The sequence below is a fragment of the Neomonachus schauinslandi genome, chromosome 2 (genome assembly GCF_002201575.2).
Source record: "Neomonachus schauinslandi chromosome 2, ASM220157v2, whole genome shotgun sequence".
Classification (NCBI taxonomy): domain Eukaryota; kingdom Metazoa; phylum Chordata; class Mammalia; order Carnivora; family Phocidae; genus Neomonachus; species Neomonachus schauinslandi.
In genome coordinates, this window is record NC_058404.1 from 137,086,972 (window position 1) to 137,113,756 (window position 26,785).

At 42.7% G+C, this 26,785-nt stretch overlaps 1 protein-coding gene across 1 annotated transcript in view; it reads left to right on the top strand.

Moving 5' to 3' along the window:
- Positions 1-26,785, top strand: part of SCD5 (stearoyl-CoA desaturase 5) — a 152,002-nt gene that overhangs the window by 88,958 nt on the left and 36,259 nt on the right. The window contains exon 3 of the mRNA XM_021702379.1: positions 23,232-23,437. Within this exon, the coding sequence (XP_021558054.1) occupies positions 23,232-23,437 (206 nt within the window). The remainder of the gene's footprint in view (positions 1-23,231; positions 23,438-26,785) is intronic.

Genomic DNA, 26,785 nt, shown 5'->3' on the forward strand with positions numbered 1-26,785 from the left:
AGAGAGAGACTGCAGAGAGGGAACACAAGCAGGGGGAGTGGGAGAAGGAGAAGCAGGCTTCCCACTGAGCAGGGAGCCCGATATGGGGCTCGATCCCAGGACCCTGGGGTCATGACCTGAGCAGAAGGCAGACGCTTAACGACTGATCCACCCAGGCGCCCCTAATGCTCTTCTTTCTTTATGTAGATCTAGGTCTCTAACCATTCCCATTTTCCTTCTTTTTAAGGAACTTCTGTCATTTCTTGCAAGGTAGGTCTACTGGTGACAAATTCCCACAATTTTTGTTTGTCTGAGAAAGTCTTTTTTTTTAAGATTTTATTTATTTATTTGAGTGAGAGAGAGCATGAGCAGGGAGAAAGGGCAGAGGGAGAGAGAGAAGCAGACTCCCCGATGAGCAGGGAGCCTGATGTGGGGCTTGATCCCAGAATCCTGGGATCGTGACCCAAACTGAAGGCAGACGCTTAACCGACTGAGCCACCCAGGCACCCCTGTCTGAGAAAGTCTTTCTTTCTCTTTTACATTTGGTAAGTAACTTTGTTGGGTATGGAATTCTAGGTTTCAAGGGTTTTCTTTCAACACATTAAATAATTTACTTCACTTTCTTCTTACTTGCATGTTTCTTAAGAGATATCTAGTGTAATTCTTACCATTGTTCCTCTATCAGGAAGGTGTTCTTTCCCCTCTGGCTTCTTTCATTATTTTCTCTCTGCCTTTGATTCTCTGCAGTTTGAATATGATATGCCTAAGTAGAGATTTTTTGCTTTTTACCTTGCTTGATGCTCTCTGAGCTTCCCAGATCTATGGTTTGGCGTCTGTCATTAATTTTGGAAAATTTTCAGCCATTATTACATCAAATATTTCTGCTGCTATTTGTTCCTTCTTTTCTCTCTCTTTATTTCTTCTCCTTCTGGTATTCCAATTACACGTTTATTACACTTGTCATAACTGTCCTATGGTTCCTACATATTCTGTGCCATCTTTTCTTTTTGCATTTTGGTTTGGGAAGTTGCTATTTATGTGTCTTCAAGATCACTGATTTTTTCCATAGCCATGTCCAGTCTACTGGTGAGCCCGTCAAAAGCATTCTTCATTTGGTACAGCTTTTCTGACTTCTAGCATTTTTCTTTCATCTTTTATTTTTTTTTAATTTTATTCTATTATGTTATGTTAATCACCATATATTACATCATTAGTTTTTGATATAGTGTTCCATGATTCATTGTTTGCATATAACACCCAGTGCTCCATTCAATATGTGCCCTCTTTAATACCCATCACCAGGCTATCCCATCTCCCCACCCCCCTCACCTCTAGAACCCTCAGTTTGTTTCTCAGAGTCCATAGTCTCTCATGGTTCATCTCCCCCTCCAATTTCCCCCTCTTCATTTTTCCCTTCCTACTATCTTCTTTTTTTTTTTTTTTAACATTAATGTATTATTTGTTTCAGGGGTACAGGTCTGTGATTCATCAGTCTTACACAATTCACAGCACTCACCATAGCACATACCCTCCCCAATGTCTATCACCCAGCCACCCCACCCCTCCCACCCCCACCACCCACTCCAGCAACCCTCAGTTTCTTTCCTGAGATTAAGAATTCCTCATATCAGTGAGATCATATGATACATGTCTTTCTCTGATTGACTTATTTCGCTTAGCATAATACCCTCCAGTTCCATCCACGTCGTTGCAAATGGCAAGATTTTATTTTTGCTTTGTTTTGTTTTATGTCTACATAATATTCCATGGTATATATATACCACATCTTCTTTATCCATTCATTTATTGATGGACATCTTGGCTCTTTCCATAGTTTGGCTATTGTGGACATTGCTGCTGTAAACATCAGGGTGCACATACCCCTTTGGATCCCTACATTTGTATCTTTGGGGTAAATACCCAGTAGTGCAATTGCTGGGTCATATGGTAGCTCTATTTTCAACTTTTTGAGGAACCTCCATACTGTTTTCCAGAGTGGCTGCACCAGTTTGCATTTCCACCAACAGTGTAGGAGGGTTCCCCTTTCTCTGCATACTCTCCAACATCTGTTGTTTCCTGACTTGTTAATTTTAGCCATTCTGACTGGTGTGAGGTGGTATCTCATTGAGGTTTTGATTTGGATTTCCCTGATGCAGAGCAATGTTGAGCACTTTTTCATGTGTCTGTTGGCCATTTGGATGTCTTCTTTGGAAAAATGTCTGTTCATGTCTTCTGCCCATTTCTTGATTGGATCATTTGTTCTTTGGGTGTTGAGTTTCATAAGTTCTTTATAGACTTTGGATATGAGCCCTTTATCTGATATGTCATTGGCAAATATCTTCTCCCAACCTGTTGGTTGTCTTTTGGTTTTGTTGACTGTTTCCTTTGCTGTGCAAAAGCTTTTTATCTTGATGAAGTCCCAATAGTTCATTTTTGCCCTTGCTTCCCTTGCCTTTGGTGATGTTTCTAGGAAGAAGTTGCTGCGGCTGAGGTCGAAGAGGTTGCTGCCTGTGTTGTCCTCTAGGATTTTGATGGACTCCTGTCTCACACTGAAGTCTTTCATCCATTTTGAGTCTATTTTTGTGTGTGGTGTAAGGAAATCGTCCAGTTTCATTATTCTGCATGTGGCTGTCCAATTTTCCCAACACCATTTGTTGAAGAAACTGTCTTTTTTCCATTGGACATTCTTTCCTGCTTTGTCGAAGATTAGTTGACCATAGAGTTGAGGGTCCATTTCTGGGCTCTCTATTCTGTTCCACTGATCTTTGTGTCTGGTTTTTGCCAGTACCATACTGTCTTGATGATCACAGCTTTGTAATAGAGCTTGAAGTCCGGAATTGTGATGCCACCAGCTTTGCTTTTCTTTATCAACATTCCTCTGGCTATTCGGAGTCCTTTCTGGTTCCATACAAATTTTAGGATTATTTTTTCCATTTCTTTGAGAAAAGTGGATGGTATTTTGATAGGGATTGCATTAAATGTGTAGATTGCTCTAGGTAGCATAGACATCTTCACAATATTTGTTCTTCCAATCCATGAGCATGGAACGTTTTTCCATATCTTTGTGTCTTCCTCAATTTCTTTCATGAGTATTTTATAGTTTTCTGGGTACAGATTCTTTGCCTCTTTGGTTAGATTTATTCCTAGGTATTTTATGGTTCTGGGTCAATTGTAAATGGGATCAACTCCTTAATTTCTCTTCTGTCTTGTTGTTGGTGTATAGAAATGCAACTGACTTCTGTGCATTGATTTTATATCCTGCCACTTTACTGAATTCCTGTATGAGTTCTAGCAGTTTTTGGGTGGAGTCTTTTGGGTTTTCCACATAAAGTATCATATCATCTGCAAAGAGTGAGAGTTTGACTTCTTCTTTGCTGATTCAGATGCCTTTCATTTCTTTTTGTTGTCTGATTGCTGAGGCTAGGACTTCTAGTACTATGTTGAATAGCAGTGGTGATAGTGGACATCCCTGTCGTGTTCCCGACCTTAGGGGGAAAGCTTTCAGTTTTTCCCCATTGAGAATGATATTCGCTGTGGGTTTTTCATAGATGGCTTTTATGATATTGAGGTATGTACCCTCTATCCCTATACTCTGAAGAGTTTTGATCAAGAAAGGATGCTGTACTTTGTCAAATGCTTTTTCTGCATCTATTGAAAGGATCATATGGTTCTTTTTTCTTTTATTAATGTATCACATTGATTGATTTGCGGATGTTGAACCAATCTTGCAGCTCAGGAATAAATCCCACTTGGTGGTGGTGAATAATCCTTTTAATGTACTGTTGGATCCTGTTGGCTAGTATTTTGGTGAGAATTTTTGCATCCATGTTCATCAGGGATATTGGTCTGTAATTCTCCTTTTTGATGGGGTCTTTGTCTGATTTGGAATCAAGACAATGCTGGCCTCATAAAATGAGTTTGGAAGTTTTCCTTCCATTTCTATTTTTTGGAACAGTTTCAGAAGAATAGGTATTAATTCTTCTTTAAATGTTTGGTAGAATTCCCGTGGGAAGCCATCTGGCCCTGGGCTCTTGTTTGTTGGGAGATTTTTGATGACTGCTTCAATTTCCTTAGTGGTTATAGGTCTGTTCAGGTTTTCTATTTCTTCCTGGTTCAGTTTTGGTAGTTTATACATCTCTAGGAATGCATCCATTTCTTCCAGATTATGTAATTTGCTGGCATATAGTTGTTCATAATATGTTCTTATAATAGTTTGTATTTCTTTGCTGTTGGTTGTGATCTCTCCTCTTTCATTCATGATTTTATTTATTTGGGTCATTTCTCTTTTCTTTTTGATAAGTCTGGCCAGGGGTTTATCAGTCTTCTTAATTCTTTCAAAGAACCAGCTCCTCATTTCATTGATCTGTTCTACTGTTCTTTTGGTTTCTATTTTGTTGATTTCTGCTCTGATCTTTATTATTTCTCTTCTCCTGCTGGGGTTAGGCTTTATTTGTTGTTCGTTCTCCAGCTCCTTTAGGTGTAGGGTTAGGTTGTGTATTTGAGACCTTTCTTGTTTCTTGAGAAAGGCTTGTATTGCTATATACTTTCCTCTTAGGACTGCCTTTGCTGCATCCCAAAGATTTTGAACAGTTGGGTTTTCATTTTCATTGGTTTCCATGAATTTTTTTAATTCTTCTTTAATTTCCTGGTTGACCCATTCATTCTTTAGTAGGATGCTCTTTAGCCTCCATGTATTTGAGTTCTTTCCAACTTTCCTCTTGTGACTGAGTTGTAGTTTCAAAGCATTGTGGTCTGAAAATAGGCAGGGAATGATCTCAATCTTTTGGTACTGGTTGAGACCTGATTTGTGACCTAGGATGTGATTTATTCTGGAGAATGTTCCATGGGCACTAGAGAAGAATGTGTATTCTGTTGCTTTGGGATGGAATGTTCTGAATATATCTGTGAAGTCTGTTTGGTCCAATGTGTCATTTAAAGTCTTTATTTCCTTGCTGATCTTTTGCTTAGATGACCTGTCCATTTCAGTGAGGGGGGTGTTAAAGTCCCCTATTATTATTGTATTGTTGTCAGTGTGTTTCTTTGTTTTTGTTATTAATTGGCTTATATAATTGGCTGCTCCCATGTTAGGGGCATAGATATTTACAACTGTTAGATCTTTTTGTTGGATAGACCCTTTAAGTAGGATATAGTGTCCTTCCTCATCTCTTATTATAGTCTTTGGTTTAAAAATCTAATTTGTCTGATATAAGGATTGCACCCAGCTTTCTTTTGCTGTCCATTAGCATAGTAAATGGTTTTTCACCCCCTCACTTTCAATCTGGGGGTGTCTTTGGGTCTAAAATGAGTCTCTTGCAGACAGCATATCGATGGGTCTTGTTTTTTTTATCCAATCTGATACCCTGTGTCTTTTGATTGGGGCATTTAGTCCATTTACATTCAGGGTAACTATTGAAAGATGTGAATTTAGTGCCATTGTATTGCCTATACGGTGACTGTTATTGTATATTGTCTCTGTTCCTTTCTGGTCTATGTTACTTTTAGGCTCTCTTTGCTTAGAGGACCCCTTTCAATAGATCTTGTAGGGCTGGTTTCGTGTTTGCAAATTCTTTTAGTTTTTGTTTGTCCTGGAAGGTTTTTATCTCTCCTTCTATTTTCAATGACAGCCTAGCTGGATATAGTATTCTTGGCTGCATATTTTTCTCATTTAGTGCTCTAAATATATCCTGCCAGTCCTTTCTGGCCTGCCAGGTCTCTGTGGGTAGGTCTGTTTCCAGTCTAATGTTTCTACCATTGTAGGTTACAGATCCCTTGTCCCGAGCTGCTTTCAGGATTTTCTCATTGTCTCAGAGACTCGTGGGTTTTACTATTAGATGTCAGGGTGTTGACCTATTTTTATTGATTTTGATGGGGGTTCTCTGTGCCTACTGGATTTTGATGCCTGTTTCCTTCCCCAAATTAGGGAAGTTCTCTGCTGTAATTTGCTCCAATATACCTTCTGCCCCTCTCTCTCTTTCTTCTTCTTCTGGGATCCCAATTATTCTAATATTGTTTCATCTTATGGTATCACTTATCTCTCAAATTCTGCCCTCGTGATCCAGTAGTTGTTTATCTCTCTTTTTCTCAGCTTCTTTATTCTCCATCATTTGGTCTTCTATATCACAAATTCTCTCTTCTGCCTCATTTGTCCTAGCAGTTAGAACCTCCATTTTTTATTGCACCTCATTAATAGCCTTTTTGATTTTGACTTGGTTACATTTTAGTTCTTTTATTTCTCCAGAAAGGGTTTCTCTAGTATCTTCCATGCTTTTTTCAAGCCCAGCTAGTATGTTTATAATTGTCATCCTAAACTCTAGTTCCAACATCTTACTAATGTCTGTATTGATTAGGTCCCTGGCAGTCTGTACTGTGTCTTGTTCTTTTTTTTGAGGTGAGTTTTTCCATCTTGTCATTTTGTCCAGAGGAGAACAGATGAATGAGAGAACAAAATGCCAACAGGGTAACAACGACCCCAGAAAAATATACACTAAACAAATCAGAAGAGACCTGAAATTGGGGGAAAAGAAAGGGAAAGAAAGAAAAAAGAAAAGAAAAAGAAAAAAAAAGAATATGATCAAATATGATCAGGCTGGTGATTAGAGATCAGTGCCACACACTAGATTTGGGGCATATTTTGGTCTGTTAGAAGAAACTGCCTCCCAAAATTTTAATGAAAGAAAAACTTATATGTGTACAAAAATAAGGATAAATACGATGAAGGGATAGAATATGACTGTAAAGGTGAATATTATAAAAGATTTTATAAAACGAATTGATAGGATAAGAAGTTGGTTGAAAAAAGAAAGAAGAGAAATCAAAAAAAAACAAAAAACAAAAAACAAAAACAAAGGGAGAGAATGTGATCAAGCAGGAGACTAGAACAAAGCCATACAGGAGAGATTTAGGGTATATTTTGGTCTGTTAGAAGCAACTGTATCCCAAAATTTTAAAGAGAGAACAACTTATATACATACCAAAAATAAGGTTAACTACAATGAAGGGATAGATTATGACTCTAAAAATGAAAAATAAAAAAGATTTTTTTAAAAAGGAATTGATAAGGTGTTGGTTGAAAAAGGGAAAAAGAAAAATTCCAAAAAAAATAGAAAAAGAAAAAATAAAGGAAATTTTAAAAAATTAACTTTGAAAGACTAAAGAATCGGGGGGAAAAGCCATGAATTCTACGTGCATATTCCCCTAGCGCTGGAGTTCTGCCATTCTCATTGATCGGTAAACTTGGTCTTGGCTGGCTGTTCTTGCTGATCTTCTGGGGGAGGGGCCATCACAGTGGTTCTCAGATGTTTTTGCCAGAGGCGGAATTGCCCCACCCTTGCCGGTCCGGGCTAAGTAATCTGCTCGGGTTTGCTCTCAGGAGCTTTTGTTCCCTGCAAGCTTTCTGTACAGCTTTGGAGGATGAGAGTGAAAATGGTGGCCTCCCAATCTCCGCCCCAGAGGAGCCGAGAACTCGGGGCCCCACTCCTCAGTGCGCCCCCAGAGAAAAGCAGTCACTCACTCCCGTCTCCCCAGTCTCTGGCCACACTCCGTGCTCACCTGGCCTGTGACCAAGCATTTCTATCTCTGGCACACGACCCCTTGTGGAGTCTCCAAACCCAGCAGATCCCTGCAGTATGCTCCCTCGCCACTCCTCCTGGGGGAGGAAGGGGTGTCTCCCCGGATCTGCCACTTGTTGGGTCCCTGCTGGAAGAACAGTGGCCCGACTGTGCCACGGATCACGGTTTATGGCAACCCCGAGCTGAGAAGCTGCTCCTCGGTTCTGTCTCTGCAGGTGGCTTCCCTGCTCCAATACCTGGGAGCTCTCCCGCATTCAGTGTGAGGGTCCTGAGACCACACTGTCCCAGCGAGGGTTCCACCCCCCTGCTTAGCCACTGGAGCGACATCCCTCAGCGGAGCAGACTTCTAGAAGTTCCGATTTTGTGCTCTGCTCTCTATCACTTGCCAGAAGCAGCTGACGGAGGCCCCCTCCCCCGCCCTCTATCTTCCCGAATATCACCTCGGATTCGCTTCTCCGCACGCCCTACCTTCCAGAAAGTGATCGCTTTTCTGTTCAGAGAGTTGCTGCTCTTCTTTTCTTCGAAATCCTGTTGAGTTCATAGGTGTTCAGAATGGTTTGATACCTAGCTAGCTGAATTCCTGGGACCAGACGAAATTTAGGTCTCCTATTCCTCCACCATCTTGCTCCTCTCTTTCATCTCTTCTTAGAGTTTCCATTTCTGTTTATAGTATCCATCTGTTCTTCCATGTCGTCCGCTTTTTCTTTTAAGGTTCTTAGTGTATTAATCATAGTTGTTCTAGAATTTCAGTCTGATAATTCCAGTATCTCTGCCATATCTGCATCTAGTTCTGATGCTTGCTTCTTCTTTTTTAGGTGGTATTTTTTACCTTTTAGCATACTTTGTAATTTTTTGTTGAGAGCTGGATGTGATGTACTGGGTAAAAGGAACCAAGGCAATAGGGCTTTAGTGTGAGGTTTTATGTTTATCTGGGTAGGAGTTAGGCTGTGTGCTTACTGTGTGCTGTAGCTGTGGTGTCAAGGGCTTACATTTCCTCTAGTGTCCTTGTTTTTTCTCTCTCCCATTGGCTTTGGGTTTCCTAGAGATTTCTTCTAAATGAGGTTGAAGGCTCTCAGTTCTCTCCATTGAAATTCTGTCGTCAGACAGGAGCACTATCAACATAGAGAGGGATGGGCACTCTATGGTCTTATGATTAGGTTTCAGCCTGTGAGCCTGGGGTGAATATTTCCCTTCCCTGGGGACCTTAGGCTTTGGTAAAACCCTGGTTGATGAGGATCTGATAAAATAGTTTCTCTTGAGGACAGATCTTGGAAAGAGAAGAGAGAGCTCTGTGTATCTCAGAATGATGACATTTCTCTTCCACCTGCTGGGAGAACAGAGGATTTTTCTCAACTGTTCATACCTGGAGATATCATTTATGAAAGTTGGGGTCCCCTGGCACTGGGGCCCTGTTGTTTTTAACTCTCCAGCTTGTCCACACTAAGACTTCAGCAGTTCACTGATTACAGGTTAAAATATGCCTGCCCACCCTGGCCCTAGCTGTGGGCTTCTGCTCTTGGTCCACAGCGCTTCTCTGTAACCGCCTGTTTATCTCTCTTGTTTTGGGGCAGCAGTTTGCCCTGTAACCCCAATTCTCTGATGGCTCGGAGAAGAATTATTGATTTTCAGTTCATTTGGCTTCTTTTGCTATGCAAGGATGGGAGTGATGGACTATGTTCAAGCTCTTTATGCATCAGGCCAGAAAGTGGAAGTTACAGTGTGATTTGTCAATGGACCAAACTTTACCTATAAATATGTCAAATAAATCACACGGTCATGGGCCATAAACTTTGGCAAGTATGTAATTACCACAATAACAAAACAAAACAATGATCTAGTGCCAACTACATACCAGCACTTCCCTAAGTATTTTATATAGTCTTATGACACTACCCTGAAAATGTAGAGACTGTTATCTTCCTCACTGGATAGGTGAGACAATGGAAAGAAAAGAGGCTATGTAACCTGGCCAAGGACATACAGACAGAAGTGACAGAAGGGGAATTTAAGTACAGGCAGCTCGACTCCAGAGGTCACTCTCTCACTGCGATGCTCCGATGCCTCTCCTGGGATTGAAGTGTCTGTTTATTCTTTTATTCAGCAAATAGATGGGCTAAGCACAGTTCCAGGCACTGAGGAACACGACAGACGGGGCCCTGTCCTCATAGAGTATATATAATTTCAGTGGGAGAGAGAGCAAATCAACAAGTAAGCAAATGAACAAGCAAAATTAATCAGAGAGAGAAAAGAATGAAGCATTTAACCACAGCGATGTGACAGAGTGGAGGAAGGTGGCTGCTTTAGAGAGGATGGGGAGAAATGCCCTCCCCCAGGAGTTGACGTTAGAGCTGAAAGAGCCGATGGAGACAACTGGTAGGTGAAGAGCAATCCAGATGGAAGGAAGAGCTGAAGTTAAGATGGGAACAAGTATGGTACGTTAAAGGAAGAGAAAGGTGGCCAGTGCACCTGGTCCACGTGGGTGTGGGAGAGGGTTACAGAAGAGATTATAGAGCGGGGGACAGGTGCCACGTCAGTGCAGGGCCCTGTCAGGTGTAGCACAGAGTTTGGATATCGTTCTATATACCATGGCAAGGCACTGCAGAATTTTAGGCGGGGAGCAACCTGGCCTCATATGTCTCAGTGACACACCTCAGCCTCATACCACAGTCACAAGACCCTGGAAATGTGCCAGATTCAGGATCACAGACCAGCCCCCAAGGCTGGCTGTGTGTGGATGTGCATGTCAAGGAGAGAGACTCGCTCATCTGGCCGACAGCTCAGGGCTTTGGCAGCGGTACGGTGGCATTTGGGTAGGAGAATGAAAGCTCGGAGCACTTACTGCAGTCATAAGCCTCCTTAACCTCAGGGCGGCTCCCTGTGCCAACTCTAGCTCTCTCTGCAGAGACCCCGTAGCGGTGTTTGCCATCTTTCCTCACTGCCAGCCAAAGCTTCGGATGTACAGCCTTTCTTCTGCAGGTGAGAAACAGGTTCGCCTTCCTCCTTTCAAGTTGGGTAGTTGTTGGTTTCCTTCCAGTGTCAACAGGCAGTTGGAGAGCAGCTCTCTCCCCGAGGCCCTGAGAAGGCTTCTGGGCGTGCTTTTGGAAGATGCTTGCACACTGCCTCCCGGCATCTCCTTCACGGGCAGGTCTGGGAGTCACATGGGAAGGACAAACAGCTTGGTGGTCTTTGAGCAACTTCTCTGTTCATGGTGATGGTGATTTAGGGAATCATCAGAGCCTTTGTGGTGTATACCTGCTTTGTCACTCCTCACTAGTGGCAGGGTGCTCCTACCCCTGACGGGGCGGCCGCGGAAGGGGGAGAGAGAGAGAGAAGAAACTCCTGAGGCGGCCATGGGAGGCTCGGGGTCTTCTGCCTGTGCTTACCTGGCAGGATTTCCTACCAGTCAAAATGGATCTCGTAAGGGGGAGATGAAAAATCGATCCTACGCCAAGATGCCTCGCTTCCTTCCGTGTTGTGGATCTAGGTCAGGGAAAGCTGGGGAGATGAGTGAAACCCACCCGTGGAAACGCACCTCAAGGGAATGAAATGTGCTCGCCTGAGCTAGCCTGAGGAAAGGGCATCCTTCTATAAACGGGCACACAATCCAGGGGGCCAGTCTGCCTCTAGGGTTACCCTAACGCCAATCGGAGCAGAGACTCTTCATGCAGATCTCACCCTCTGTACAATGGGATCTTCCTAAGCATTGCAAGGTGATCCAGTCTTTATAAACAAAAAGATCTATACTTTAAAGGCACACAGAGAGTTTGTATTCAAAAAAATACTTGGTAAAGTAGAGGTGTTTTTGTACATGTATAGCTATCGATTTTATATGTTCATTTGGCTCCACATCTCTATTGGAAGAACTTAACACTTCTTTATTTTTTTTTTAAGAATTTGTTTATTCATTTGAGAGAGAGAGAGAGAGAGAGTGAGCACAAGTTGGGTGAAGGGCAGAGGGAGAGGGAGAAGCAGACACCACCTCCCACCCACCCCACTGAGCAGGGAGCCTGATGCCAGACTGGATCCCAGGCCCCTGGGATCATGACCTGAGCCAGAGGCAGACACTTAACTGACTAAGCCACCCAGATGCCCCAACACTTGTTTATGATGAATTCCACATGCAGGCCTGTCAATATAGAATCTATTCTGAAATATATTTTTAAGCTAAGTGTTTCATTCTGCCTGCTTTTCATAGGAGAGCTCTCCTGGCAGGGCACTCAGACCCGGCACCTCGGTAGCCACGCCCCTTCTCCTCCATCACTCGCTTCCTCTCTTAGAACCCACCAGAGGGTTGGCACCAGGGGCCCTCCGAAGCAGAGTCCAATCCTTTGTCTAATAACTGAAGAAACTAAGGCTCAAATGTCTGAGCTGATTTTTGTTTATTTCCCCACATTGTCTCCAAAACTGTGTATAGGTGTCCAAGGACACTGTGTTGCAATGCAATTCCTTGAGAAGCTATTTCTTCCTGGACCTGCCACCGACTATTTGGGCTGAGCTAGCACTGAGTTGTCACTCTTTACTCTTTATTCTCACTGCTCTCCTGCCAGACACTCCACGTTGTTGCTTTCTAGGTTTCCCAACCCACTGATTATTTTGCATTTTGGATGATTTCTCTCCCAGCTGCCTTCATTTGCATTTTTCCTAAATCAAATCTCATTGTGATAATTTCTATTCATATTTCCAACCTCTTTAGATCCATCTGTGTTATTTCTCTGTTCTCAGTGATGTCTGCAGCACCTCCTAATTTGGTAACAACCAAAAAATGTTATTAACATAATGTGTACGCCTTGCTCCCAGTCATTAACGAAGATGCTACGTAAAACTAGATCTCACAGATCCACTGGGGCCTTCCATTAGCTCCCGTCCCTGCCCCCTTCCTCTCATCAGATATGGAGCTGTTTTTCATCTCTGGTCCTTGTTTATCAGAGTTCAGGCTTTCAATCATCCTGTCATAGTTCCTACTAGCGCCAGTCAGAGCTCTTGTCACAGAAGTGTTTCAGGGCTGCTGTTTTACATGCTTTATTAAAGCTCCAAAGATAGAATGGCTTCAAGAGCCATTGAATCAACAATTTAATTAATAGTAAAATTTACAGTTTCATATGCCAGAGGAAATTTCTAGCCTTGTTTTTAAAAACTCTTTTAGAAAACAGACACATTTGATCATCTTCATCTTCTCCTGTTGACTCTTCTATGGCATTTTGTGTAAATCTCTAGCTAATTCCTTTTTAATTTAAAGGTGCATAAACCCCTATGTGCTTGTGAGGAATACAAGAGATGTATAAGAAATGGCCCTTGTCATAAGGAGTTTATAATCTGATAGAGCTGGCTAATAGTGGCTAATAAAGGGGAACGGTATAATAAAGGGGAACTCGTATAAGACAATAGGAAGTTAAATTGCTCAAAAGCTTCATACTGACTCTTAGGGCTGCAGAAATATGAATATGGGCTGGGGTACTAGGCTAAAACCTAGTGCAGAAGGGGAATTTGGAGCGGGACCTTGAAAGATGAGGAGGATTTGCATAGGCCAGGATTTGCATGGAGCGGGACCTTGAAAGGTGAGGAGGATTTGCATAGGCCACTTTCCCTCACAAAGGGGGAAAGTGGGGGAAACACGTAAGCAAAGGTGGAGAGAGAATAATAATCATGGCATATTGTATGGGGTCCTTGCACAGCCGAAAATCGGTCTGATGGAGGAAGGAAACTGAATGCAAACTGCTGTCGCATGTTGTAAACCCAGCTACCTGCATAACATCTCTCGCTGGATGTCTCTTAGGCCTCCCGAAATCAATGTGCCCCAAACCAAAGTTGTGACTCTACCATCTCCCCCTAAAGAGGCCAGAAATCTGGGCATCATTCAGGATTTCTCCATTTCCCTAATCATCCCTCACTCCAGTCTCTTAGCCAACCTCTTCAAGTTGCACTTGCTAGATAGTGTCTTGCATCTGCGCGCTTCTCATCTGTGCCACCCTCTGGTCCAAGCCACCACCATTTCTTGCCTCATCAGCTGCTCTTCCTCCTTCAACACCCACCCCTTGCCCTACTGCAGCCAAACAGAACTTATTGAAAATTAAACCACTCTCTAGCAAGAAAAAAAGAATCTTTCAGTGGCTTAGCATTGCATTTGGAATGAAATCCAGCCCTGTTATTATGGCCTCAAAGGCCCTGAGTGATCAGGCATTTGCATCCCCATGTTCTGCTTCCACCCCAAGCACACTTCACTACGGTTGCGACACTAACCACCTGAGCTGGCGTCAGATCCCACAGGTCGAGCCTCAACCTTCCACCTGACTGCCTCCACTTCAGGTACCAGCTGCAAGTAGGGTCTCCAGGCCCCTTGTACCTCTGACCGACTGGCTACAAATTCCCACAATTCGAGAATCCACTAGAACAATTCAGAACTCAAGAAAGTGTTGTACTTACTATTAGAGTTTTAATTATAAAGGATATCTGGACCAACCAAATGGGAGAGACACCAAGGGCGAGGTCTGAGGATCCTTCAGGCAGAGCTTCTATACCCTCTCCCAGTAGAATCAAGGTGTGCTACCTGCCCTGCATATCAGTGCCTTGGTCAGCCAAAAAGCTCCTCCAAGCCTGTGTCCAGAGTTTGTACTGGAGTTTCATTGCACGGGCGTGGTTGATTAAATCCCTGGCCCCAGGGACTGAACTCAGCCTCCAGGTCCCCTCCCCTCACAAAGTGCCAACCCTCTAGTCACGTGGTGGGTCTTTTTGGTGACCAGCCTGATCCTGAAGCTATCTGGGGACCCACCACAGTTAGACCACTAGCATAATAAAGAAACTCTTTATCACTCAGGAAATTCCAAGGGTTTTTGAAGCTCTCTGCCAGGAACCACCAGGGATGAAGACCACATACATTCTTTTTTATTTTTTTATTTCTTATTTTTTTAAAGATTTTTATTTATCCATTTGTCAGAGAGAGAGAGCACAAGCAGGGGCAGCGGCAGGCAGAGGGGGAAGCAGGCTTCCTGCAGAGCAGAGAGCCCGACGCGGGGCTCCATCCCAGGACCCTGGGACCATGACCTGAGCCGAAGGCAGATGCTTAACTGACTGAGCCACCCACGTGTCCCCAGATACATTCCTTATTACACCACAGTATTTCTCAGACTTCACTCTTGCCCTACCTCCGCACACCCAACACACTGGTCTCCTAGTTCCTGGACCGTGCCCAGTCCTTTCCTCTGTTCCAGATGGCTCCTTTCTCCCCACTCCCCCTCCTGACTGTCCTCCCCCAACCCCCAGCTCTTCCCAGACTTCAGATTACCTGATTAGAAAGTGTTTGCTCACTATCCCCTTGTTATCCCCCATGTATATTTGCTTCATAGCACTAATCTCAATCTGAAATGATTTTATTTATGTTGACCCCATTAACTTTGTTTGTCTTCTCCATACAATATATACTCCTTGAGGACCGAGCCTTGGTTGTCCTGTTTCTTATCTCCTGGCACATACCAACGGTCCGTAAATATTTGTCAAATTAAAGAATAAACAAAGTGCAAAAGATAAGGATGATCAGACCAGTTGAAGCTCTTTGATTGTCAAGAAGAGGAAATGTTTAGACTTGATGAGAAAAGTAGTATGGAGAGGCTGTTGGATAATAAGCAAGAGGATAGGTATTGGGGGAGTATGAATATGGGGGAGGATGGTCGCAGTGTACCAAATGTATTGCACAAGGGCAAAGGACTAGAGGCAGGAGGAGTCAGGTAGACTGCTGAAAGACTGAGCAAGAGTGGTGGGGTAGAAATGGAGTGGAAGGGGAAAATCTGAGATTTTTAAAGAAAGATGCCCTTGACATTTTTCTTTTTAGTTTTAACTCTTTATTTTGAAATAATTTTGAGGGGCGCCTGGCTGGCTCAGTCATTAAGCATCTGCCTTCAGCTCAGGTCATGATCCCAGGGTCCTGGGATCAAGCCCCACATCGGACTCCCTGCTCGGCAGGAAGCCTGCTTCTCCCTCTCCCACTCCCCCTGCTTGTGTTCCTGCTCTCACTATCTCTCTCTCTGTCAAATAAATAAAATCTTTTTAAAAATGAAATAATTTTGAGCTTACAAAACACTTACAAAAATACCATGAGGAATCCTGTATACCCTTAACCCAGATTCACTAATTGTTGACATATGACCTAATTTGCTTTATTATTCTTTCTCTTTTCATATGTGTGTATGCATTCCTCTGTGTTATTTTTTCTGAGTCATTTGAGAGTAAGTTAAAAACATCATGCCTTTTCATCCTTAAATACTTCACTATGTAGTTCCTAATAGCAAAGACTTTTTGTAACAACATAGAACATGGACCAAAATCAGGGGATTTAATGCTGATAAAATGCTATATCCAGGATCCTAGCCCAAGAACCAATTCAGGATCCTGTCTTACAATGAGTTGTGATGCCTCTTTGGTCTCCTTCCATCTGGAATAGTTCCTCAGTCTTCCCTTGATTTTATGACTTTGACATTTTTGAAATCCACAGACCAGTTATTTTCTAGAATGCCTCCCATTTTGCTAGGCTCATGTTTTCTCCTACCTATATTCTGTGCATTTTTGTCGGGAATGCTACATTAATGATCTTGTGTCCTGAGCATCAAATAAGAGGCCTGTGACATCACTTTGTCATTATGCCATTATAGGTGGTATGAACTTTGACCACTTAGTTAAGGTGGTGTTTACCCAGGTTTTCCCATAAGATGACCACTTTTCCTTTTGTAATTAATAAGTAATTTATGCTGAGATACTATAAGCCTATGTAAATATTTTTCCTTCATCAACCTTTTACCCAGTAGTTCCAGCATACAGGGGCGATTCTTGCTGGAATCAGTTATTGCCATGGCACCTGTGAAACAGTGATTTTCTCACTCCATCATTTGTTCTATGTATTTATTATTTATTTATTTATTTATTTATTTATTATGGACTCATGGACTCTTACTTATTATATCGTTTTTAATTCATTACTGTTATTCATCTTAGTGCCCCAAATTATTATCAAATTATCCCAGTTTGTTCAGTGGGAGGCACTACAGATGGGCTCCCATGTCCTTTTTGACACATCCCTATCATTTTTTGAGCCATTCTTTACCTTCTGGCATAACAAAATATACCACATTCCTCTCGTACTTTTCCTGCCCTGGTCCTGACATCTGCCATTTCGTCAGAGTCCTGACTCCTTTTAAAGGGGAGTAATATTTAAAAAGCGAGATCTGACAGCAAGGTGTGCCCTTTGCTGCTGGGCTGTTATTGTTTTCTAGGCCTTTCTTCCCTGAAATTTTGGCTCACTGGGTGAAGGAGATATAGCTCAGGAGACTAGAACATCACTGACCGAAAATAACTCCAAAAGCCAAATTGAAAAGATTCGCAGGAGGCCAACTTGTCTACCAAGAAGACTACCCAAGCCATTTTTAAAATCTGTGTTAAAAATGTGTTTCTCATTGTATGAGATCTAAACAATAAAGTAATAAAAGAAAATAAACGCCCCTTTCCTTCTTTGCAATCTTTAAGTTTTATCAGCAAACACTTTTCAAATCATTGAAGTTGGCTTTTAACACTTGCCTAGCTTATAACACCTCCCCAGGCCGAGTGCCACAGGAAGGCTAGGCAGCAGGTGGGAACTTGCCTTCTGGAAGCTACAATTTGCCAGGTGCTATAGACTTCTGCCAGGCCCTTCTTGGGACTTTCTGGGCTCTTCTCACAGATTGTGTTCTCTGGAGGGATATCAGTGCTGACCCAGTATTAACAATGGGGAAAGCATTGAATGTTCTTCACTGTTTGAAAAGTACTATGTTGGCGTCTGAGCTGGAGGAGATTAAATTCAGACCCCAGAGACTGAGATAAAGTCTATTTCAAATGAGCTTTATGGTCCCTAAAGAGTGGAGGCAGCAATGGCTTCTCTTCTTTGACCCCCCTTGATAAAATGACTCTTTCCAGACAAGATGCCGTTCATTCACAAGACACACACACACACACACACACACACACATTCTACTCTAAAACCTGCCTGTTGGAGCTATCATGTAGGTCCCAGTTTATTTTTCACTACTGACTGGAAACAAAGATGTGTTATGAACACCATTGGCTATGTTTGGAGGCCACCTGGTAAATTTCCGTTTTGGAACGTTAAGCAACTGAACTAGGGGACAGTATGACCACAGTGGTGTCTGGTCAGAAGCGCACATCTGTTTGCATGCAGCCAGGCTGGGGGAAAGCCCATCAATGATTCTGGCCTCAGATCTGTTGAGTAGGACAAGCTAGATGCTCTTTACATTTAGCTTTCATCTTGCTAACCAGTGGAAATGATGTGGGCCTCAGAAGACAGGTGTACCTCTTGCCATCTTAGAGGATGGGATTCAAGAATTTATTTTGAACATAAAAGGAAGTTGGGGAGAAGTAGTTCTGATGAAGCGGGTTGCTTCATAATTTGCTTCAGTGGAGCTTTTGAGATTGATTACCTTTGCTCAAGTCCGAGATAATACTCAGAGGTTGTGCTTATGGAGAAAAATCACCGCACGATCAATTTCAATTTCCACAGTCTCAGCAGGGACTCTGTTTAGAGGCGTTATCTATGAAGGAGAGTGAAGTATTAAAGGTACAAGACGCAGGGCGCATTTCGGCAAGGGCATGGTCACACTGACTGCAGTGTGACTGGTTGACACGTGCTAATAAGAACAAAGATAGAAGAGCGATGGAAAGATGTGGAACTGAATGGAGTCCTAGACGAATCTTCCTCTTTCGTGGAGTTTCTCCTGACCTGGGGCAGATGGCAGAAGCTGGGTGGTTTTGATTCAGGAGGATAGAAATGTTTTAAAAAGGGGTGCCTGGGTGGCTCAGCCATTAAGCATCCGCCTTTGGCTCAGGTCATGATCCCAGCGTCCTGGGATCGAGCCCCGCATCGGGCTCCCTGCTCCACGGGAAGCCTGCTTCTCCCTCCCCCACTCCCCCTGCTTGTGTTCTCTCTCTCACTGTCTCTCTCTGTCAAATAAATAAATAAAATCTTTAAAAAAAAGAAATGCTTTAAAAAATCTGTTTACCCCATATGACAAAAGACAAACTTGTTTATTATAAAAATTTAGAAAATGCAGGCAAACTAAAAGAAAAATTTTTTAAATCACCCACCATCTCACATCCTAGAGAGAACCAATCTAAACAGGTTGGCTTACATACTTCCTTTATTTTTCCTATGCTTATGCACACATTTTTATTAAAATTATACTTAGTATTTTTGAAAACTACTTTTCACTCGACTGCGCTTTCCCTTTCATCTCTCCATGTCTATATTACAATATCCTTTTGTTAATTCGTTTTAAATTCAAAACCAACAGATGCTTTTGTTAAAAACTTCAGAGTATAGGGTAAAATGTAAAAGTAGTTCTCCTCATCTCCTACCTCCCTCCCCTGAGGTAACCCTAAGACTTTTTTCTTAATATTCTCTCCAGAAACTTTTTCTGTGACACACACACACACACACACACACACAAACAGACACACACGAACAGTATTCAGTTAATATATCACAAAGTACTCAATGAAATCCTGTTATGTGGAAATTCAGGGTTTTTCCAGTTTTCACTGCAGTGAGCATCTTTGTGGTTAAATCTTTGCACACAACCATGATGATTTCCTTAAGATAAACTCGAGAAAATGGATCACTACACTGAAAGATAGGCACAATTTTAATGCTTTTGATATGTGCAGCCCATTGCCATTCACATGGTTTGTGACAATTTCACACCTTCACTAGTAAGCAACACTGAATTTTTAAAATTTTTTATTATTTTTTAACACTGAAGTTTTTAAAACTTTTAATAACACAATATAAAAAAGTGGACAAGCCATGAGCTAGACCTGCACTGTTCAATATGGTAGCCACTAATCACACGTGGCTACTGAGCACTTGAAATGTGGCTAGTCTGAATTGAGGTCTGCTAGAAGTGTCAAAGACACACACAATTTCAAAGAATTGGTACCAAAAATAACATAAAATATCTCATTAATAATGTATGCTAATAATATATTAAAATGATTTTTTGGATATATTAACTAAAATATATTATTAAAATTAATTTTTTTTTTCTTCTCACTTCTTTTAATGTGGCTACCAGGAAAGTGTGCTTGCATTATATTTCTCTTGGACAGCACAGAGTAGGACATGGTCTGGCTCCTCAGATAATAAAACCTACCACATGAGCTACATACACCTGATTTGGTCTCTTCCTCTGCCTGTTCCTCTCCGGTGCCACACCCCCAAGCCCCCTGTGTCTCAGTTAGGACTAACTGGGCTCTTAGAACTAACTAACATAGTACTTTTCACCACTCCAGTTCTTTGCCAGAGGGGCGCCTGGGTAGCTCAGTCGGTTAAGCGTCTGCCTGTGGTTCAGGTCATAATCCTGGGGTCCTAGGTTCGAGCCCCATGTCGGGCTCCCTACTCGGCAGGCAATCTGCTTCTCCCTCTCCCTCTGCTCCCCCTGCTCCTGCTGTCTTGCTTGCTCTCTCTCTATCTCTATCTCAAATAAATAAATAAAATCCTTAAAAAACATCTTTTCCAAGAATGATCAATAAACTCAATAAAAGTGAGTGTCCATTTTTGAAGGTAATGGGGTTGCGTGTTATGATTGTGATCTCCCAGAACTGTTAGGTGTAAACTCTGAGTCGCAAACGGAATCATTTGTCAACTGATTTGTGAGAGCATTGAAGTATTTGAGCTTCAGAAATCGCTGCGGAGTTTAGTATCACGCCCCTTCCGAACTGTGCACACAGGGCACAGAGCAGACAGAATACGCTTACTTAAGAGTCAGTTCATTGATGGAAGTTCGCCATCTCTCTGTGCCTCTATTTTGTTTTTCTTTCCCTTGAAGCGAGGATGATGGAGTGGTGCACACAGTTCCAGACAAGAGGAGTCAGCACTTTGTAAACACTGGGGGGAAAAGAGATTAGCAGGAGATTGCTGGGGCTGTTTCCTCTTACTCCCCACCTGAGGTTTGCTTAGCCACCTCGCCCTCCTCATCAGCCCTCCACTCGTCCTTTCACACATATTGACTGTACCAAACACACCCTAAGTACACACAGCTTTTCATCAAAGACAAAGGCTGTTCATGGGTTGGCTCCCACTCACGGTCGCTCCAGGATAGATGCAAAATGCAGATAAGTCGGAAGGAAAAGGCCCTTGGGTGAGCATGTGAATCTTGCTCTCTTTTGCCCTGTTGTCGGCTTATATCTCGTTCTTTGAGTCACTTTTTCACTGGACTCAGCTTTAGCGTTAAAAACAAAAAACAGAACAATAACAAGATTTTTAAAAATATATCTTAAAGTATTGGGGGCTCGATTACATGCTCGACCATTTGGAAAGTGGCCCAAACCCTTGCTTCATCCCACTGTCGCAGTCCGAGTGGCTTTTGTTGGGAAGGTATCTAGGTAAGAGAGATTAAAGCAAACAAACATCTCTGTTCCAACCTGTCTTCATCATCATTCTTTTGTTGTGGTTGCATTAAGCTGAATTGTGTGAGAACAATGTTGCCAGTCCCCGGGAACCCTCTACTTAGAATTTTTATAAAACTGCATTGTGATAAAGAACCAATATAACCTTTTAACAAGGAAAATGAGAGTTCTCTGTAAAAGACTCTCCGCCTCTAAATTTGGAGAAGGAGGGAAATACCTTGTTGGAAAGAGAGTGAACTAAGAACTGAAGGAGGGCTGTCTGTTTTCCATTACTGTTGTGACTCACCCAACGAACTTGAGTAAAAGTCTGCTGAGCCTTAATTTTGCCGTCTGTGAACCGGGGACAGAGTATCCCCGTTTCTTCCTGTGTTCATGTGGGCATTGCAATACACGAATGCAAAAGGAATAAATTATTCCTTGGGCTGCAGTGGTCTTGACCACTTTCTAACTCCAGATTCTGTGATTATAAATAATAAATACTTTCACTCTTTCAACCACCATGTTTAAATACTCTGGTAAAACCTAAAGACCTCTTATCTCAGTAAGCCAGGCTATCATTTTTGCCTTGCACAGACTACTAAGAACCTCTTTTCTCTTTTTATATTCAAAGCTGAGCATATAACTCCTCAGGTCTGTCTACCTCCCCTCTGTCTGTCCTGTTCCCCAAAGGTGAAGCTTTCAGTGGTGCTGTTGGATAAACAGCATTGGATAAAGGGTTGAGTAGCCCTTCCAGCAGCAATTGGATGAGCCCAAGAAACCAAAAACTCAATGAACCCCCTTTGGATTAAAGAAACTGTTAGAATTTTGAGAATAAAACTGTTCCCTCTCTTCTCATCAGCAGGTTGAAGCCAATATCTGTGAACTGGCAGGTTGCTAGTGAAAACATGACTAAGGCCTGAGGAGTATAGTATAAAACATTATGACCTTTTTTTTTTTTAAAAAGGGCTTATGCACTATATAAATTTATTTCTATTTTCAGACTACTTTTCCTATCAAAAGCACTACTCCCCAGTGTAGTTTGCCTCCTCAAAGTTTTGAAAGCATTATCAAAGAAAAACAAAACTGAGTCTAAACTAAAAGTCTAGAGCTCTCACTGGCCCTTGACTATAGATAAGGTTTCATTAATACTATCAGCCTAAATGCCATTGGTTCTTGTCCTTGATAGCTCACCCAGAACCTCCAGTCATTTGATACCCTCCCTTTGTCTCCCATCATGAGAGGGTCAGTAGGATGTGTCCGCCCTGTGTACCTGAGCCCCACCCTGTCTGTGGGTTTGGTAGAATCTGCTAGACAATGCTTCTCCTTCCTCAGGCACCAGAGTTTCTCTTGGGATTTCAGTAAGCACGGCCTGTCCCTGAGGCATTTCTGCTTCTACGGCCAGGCCAAGTACCTCAGATTCCACAGGGAGCCAAAGTGACCTCCCCTCCCTCCCTGTGACACACTGTTAGAGCAGTCTTCAAACAGTATTATTTGTGTCTTGGTATTCTGCAGAGATTTGATGAATAACTCTTTGGGTTTTTACTTAACTGGCTTCCTGTTCTCTGTAAGTTGGATATGAAGGCCATTGAAGAATGAGAGAGAGGCCAGAGAGATTCAGGCCAAGCACCAACCTTCTTTCACACTCAAGGTTGCCCCTCTCCTCTGACAACCAAGACTTCATCTTGAGACTGGATCCCTATTTTTTTCTTTTTTTTTTTTTTAAAGATTTTATTTATTTATTTATTTGACAGAGAGACACAGCGAGAGAGGGAACACAAGCAGGGGGAGTGGGAGAGGGAGAAGCAGGCTTCCCGCCGAGCAGGGAGCCCGATGCGGGGCTCGATCCCAGGACCCTGGGATCATGACCCGAGCCGAAGACAGATGCCCAACAACTGAGCCACCCAGGCGCCCCGGATCCCTCTTTTCTTGACATGAATGAACTCCCAGGAGACTTCCGTAGCCTTCACCAGAACTTCCAGGTTCCCCCTCTCGTTCACTCAACAAGCCTGAACCTCCTGCAGGGAGCACACCCCAAACACAAGCTCAGATCCCTACTAAGGAAGGATCTCCTCTTGTTTTCAAGGAGACCATCCCAGACCAACCCCAGGGATTGAACTTGAGGTGAAGACATTGTGGGTTGATTGTGGGAGCAAAGTGGAAGTCAGTGGTGAGGATGGTGGGGGATGTGTCCAGGGAGAGGCTGAGAAGCTTTCAAGAAGGTGCCAGGGTGCTTTGTCTCTTCACTCAGGGTCTGTGTTCTCTCTGCAGAATGACATCTTTGAGTGGGCCAGGGACCACCGAGTCCACCACAAGTACTCAGAGACTGATGCTGATCCTCACAATGCCCGCCGGGGCTTCTTCTTCTCCCACATCGGCTGGCTGTTTGTTCGCAAACATCGTGATGTCATCGAGAAGGGGAGCAAGCTTGACTTCACTGACCTGCTGGCTGATCCTGTGGTCCGATTCCAGAGAAAGTAAGTGAATAGACACCATAGAGTTGTCCCTCGGGGGACAGGACCAAGAGACAGAGCACAATGGGGTGCAATAATACCCCCAAGTAGTTCTCCTCATAGCACTTACCCTTCTTGTTAGGATTTACCTCTGTTTATTCATTTCCTTTTGCTCATTAAGTCTTCCCTGTTTACACATTTGTTTTTAATTTTAATTTTAAATTAAAATGGATTTCCTTTAAGCCCAATGTCATTTCCCTCAGACCAACCCGCACGACTGATTTTATGGAATCTGTTTCTGTAGTCCCCCATTCCCCCATCCAGGTTTCCCTGGGGTGGCAGGGAGGGCCGGGAGGACTTGCTTTATTTTAGCGAAACTTGACTCCAACAGCATTGGACTCTCCAGATATCCTGCTTTCTTCTCCTGGAATTCTCTTGTAGTGACGGCTCCCCTCCCCTGACTCCTGAAATGTTACACCAGTAGGTTTCTGTGCAGAGAAAATGCGACCATGTAACAGAGAGCCTCAAAGTGCTGGTGTGCACTAATGGTGTCAGCTGAGCATATTCAGTCGGTCAGCATTTGCAGGGTAGACCTACTTTCAATAGGCACATGGAGAAAATTGCCTGTAATTGTGCTGGCAAATAGAGACTGGCTATTTTTAGCCTTTTAACCAGGAAGCTGGCATAGACTGTATCCATGTTGGTCTGGCTCTGCAAAGTGGGCCACTATGAGAGCATTTATAAATGGACTTTTTGCCCCCAAAGTAATGGATTTATGTGCAAAGAGAGACAATTTATGGATTGCATTCTGGTTAGAGCCTTGAGATAATATGGTGAGAAAGTGGTTACCCGAGACCATCTCCACTGACAAGCAGGAGTCCTTTGAGGACTTACCCAAATAGAAACTCCTGAAAATAGAAATGGAGGCTGCACCTTTGTCTGACACAAATGATCCTTGCATGAAAGTAAGAATCATTTCTTCTTACTTACTTCATACTTACTTCAAACAAGTATGGCTTCTAATTGTGCTCGCGTTCCCCTCGGCCTCTCTCCTTACACTGGAGTGGGCAGCAATGCATGGTGACAAAATGGCAGATGTGGAGACAGACTGCCTAGGATCAAACTCTGTGGCTCCTCCATGTGCTTGCAAAAGATCTGACTGCTCTTGACCACTGTCTCCTACCGTTCTTATGAGGACATAATGAAGCAAAATGTATGGGAAACGCCTGGCACACAGTTAAGAGCTTAGATCAGTGATTATTATTACACAGACCAGAGGATTCAGTGTGTTTCCATCCCCTGCTTCTGTTGGTTTCTCCCAAGGGTCTTTGAGTGTCTCAACACAGCTATTTCAGGTGGACACACCAGTAGTTTTATAGCAGAAAATAACAGGATGTTTTCAATTAACAATGAAATGATTTGTTCATTTTGATTTTTCACCATGAGCATAAAATATTAAGTCATTAAAGAAAATCTGCAAAATTCAGAAAAGTAGGAAGAACATAATTCAGTCCTAACACATAAACACAGTCACTATTAATAATCTGTAACATATCTTTCCATGTTTTATCCCTATATTTGATATATTTTGCATGATGACAGTCATACTGCAAATGTAATTTTATGTCTTGTCTTTTAACTTCAGATTATCTTGGAGGCACCATTGTTGAAGGGCTGTGTGAGTTCACTAGTTAGTGTCACAGTTTATTTAACCATCACTCTGCAACTGAATATGTATGTCATTTCCAATTCTGTGATATAAATGATGTTGCTATATAATTAGTAATGCTTTGGGACAATCAGGTCTTAGATTAATCTGAAGAGCTCAGATGAGAAGGCAAAAGATCTTCTATTTTATTAATGAGAACTGAGCTGAGGATAATAGTCTGGGTTTCTCTCATCATAAAAGTGGAAAACTTTTTTTTTCCATCTTTTTCCTTAAAAAAAAATGTGGTAATCTGATTCATTAGGTGTATACTCATGGTACACATGTCCAAAGACTATTTCTAAATACAGGCAGAAGAACCAAGACTATTTCAGCATGTTCCCTGAATAGTTATCTGAGAACATCTTTCATCACCAGCCCAGTGACCTAAAGGGGTTGTAGCTATCATAAACCATACATTCACATCATCATTTCATATATGTCATTGAGCTCCTGCTAAGAATTGGTGCTGAAGATACAACCTTAAAGAATGATGTCTGTACCCCCTCAATTTGCAGACCAGCAGGGAACCCACAGATAAATTTACAAACAATTATACCCTAGTGAGAGTAGTGCTATAATAGGGTACTATAGGGCACGATGGGGACACAGTGCAGGCTGGTGAGGGTGAGGGAAGGCCTATGGAAGGAACTAGCTTCCAACCCAAGACCTGAAAGATGATAAGAAGATGAAGATGGGGAAAAGGATATTTAAAATATCTGTCAATACACAGAACTACATAGAGCCATTGAACTTTAGAGTAGGGAGGGACCTTATAAATCATTTAGCTCATGCCTTCCATTTCTCCTATGGGAAAATGAATAAACAAAATGTAGATAGAAAGTTGGAGATAGAAGCACTGTCTTGGGTCTTTGGGGGCTGCTATAACAAAAATAGTGTAGACTAGGTAGCATAGACAACAAACATTTATTTCTCACAGTTTTGGAGGCTGGGAAGTCCAAGATCAAGATGTCACAGATTTGGTGTCTGGTGAGAGCTCTCTTCCTGGTTCATAAACAGCCATCTTCTTGCTGTTCCAACACAGCAGAGGGGAAGGAGCTCTCTGGGGTCTCCTTTGTAAGGGCACTAATTCCATTTGTGAGGCCTCCACCCTCATGGCCTAATCACCTCCCAAAGGCCCCACCTCCTAATACCATTGCATTGGGGATTAGGTTTCAACATATGAATTTTGGGGGGGACACAAACATTTACTCTGTGGTGACCACCTACATCTCAAATTCTTTGCCTAATGTTCTTTTGATTATACCTTGCTGTTTGAAAGGGGTTACAGCAGTTCTCTGAAGTGTGGGTGAGTACTCATGTTCTTTGGTAATTATCCAGCCTGGAGAACATAGACAACCATAATCCAAAATAAGGCTTAAAATCACTGCAGGGATCACTAAAGGAGAGAGCTTCCAGAATACACAGACATAGTGCAACAGTTTGGGTATCTTCATGTCCATGAAACCAACTTTATTGGTCCTGCCAGTCAGGCCATGTGGAGGCCACAGATTCCTTAAAGATTGAGTCCTCGCACTTGGGGTGTGAGTTGGGTTGGGGGTGGACCCTGTCATTGGCAGCACTGCCACATGAGGTCTCAGTCCTTGCTACCCTCAGCTGAGTGGGGGACTCCCTGAGTAACAGAGGCCCAGTCCTGGGTCACTTCA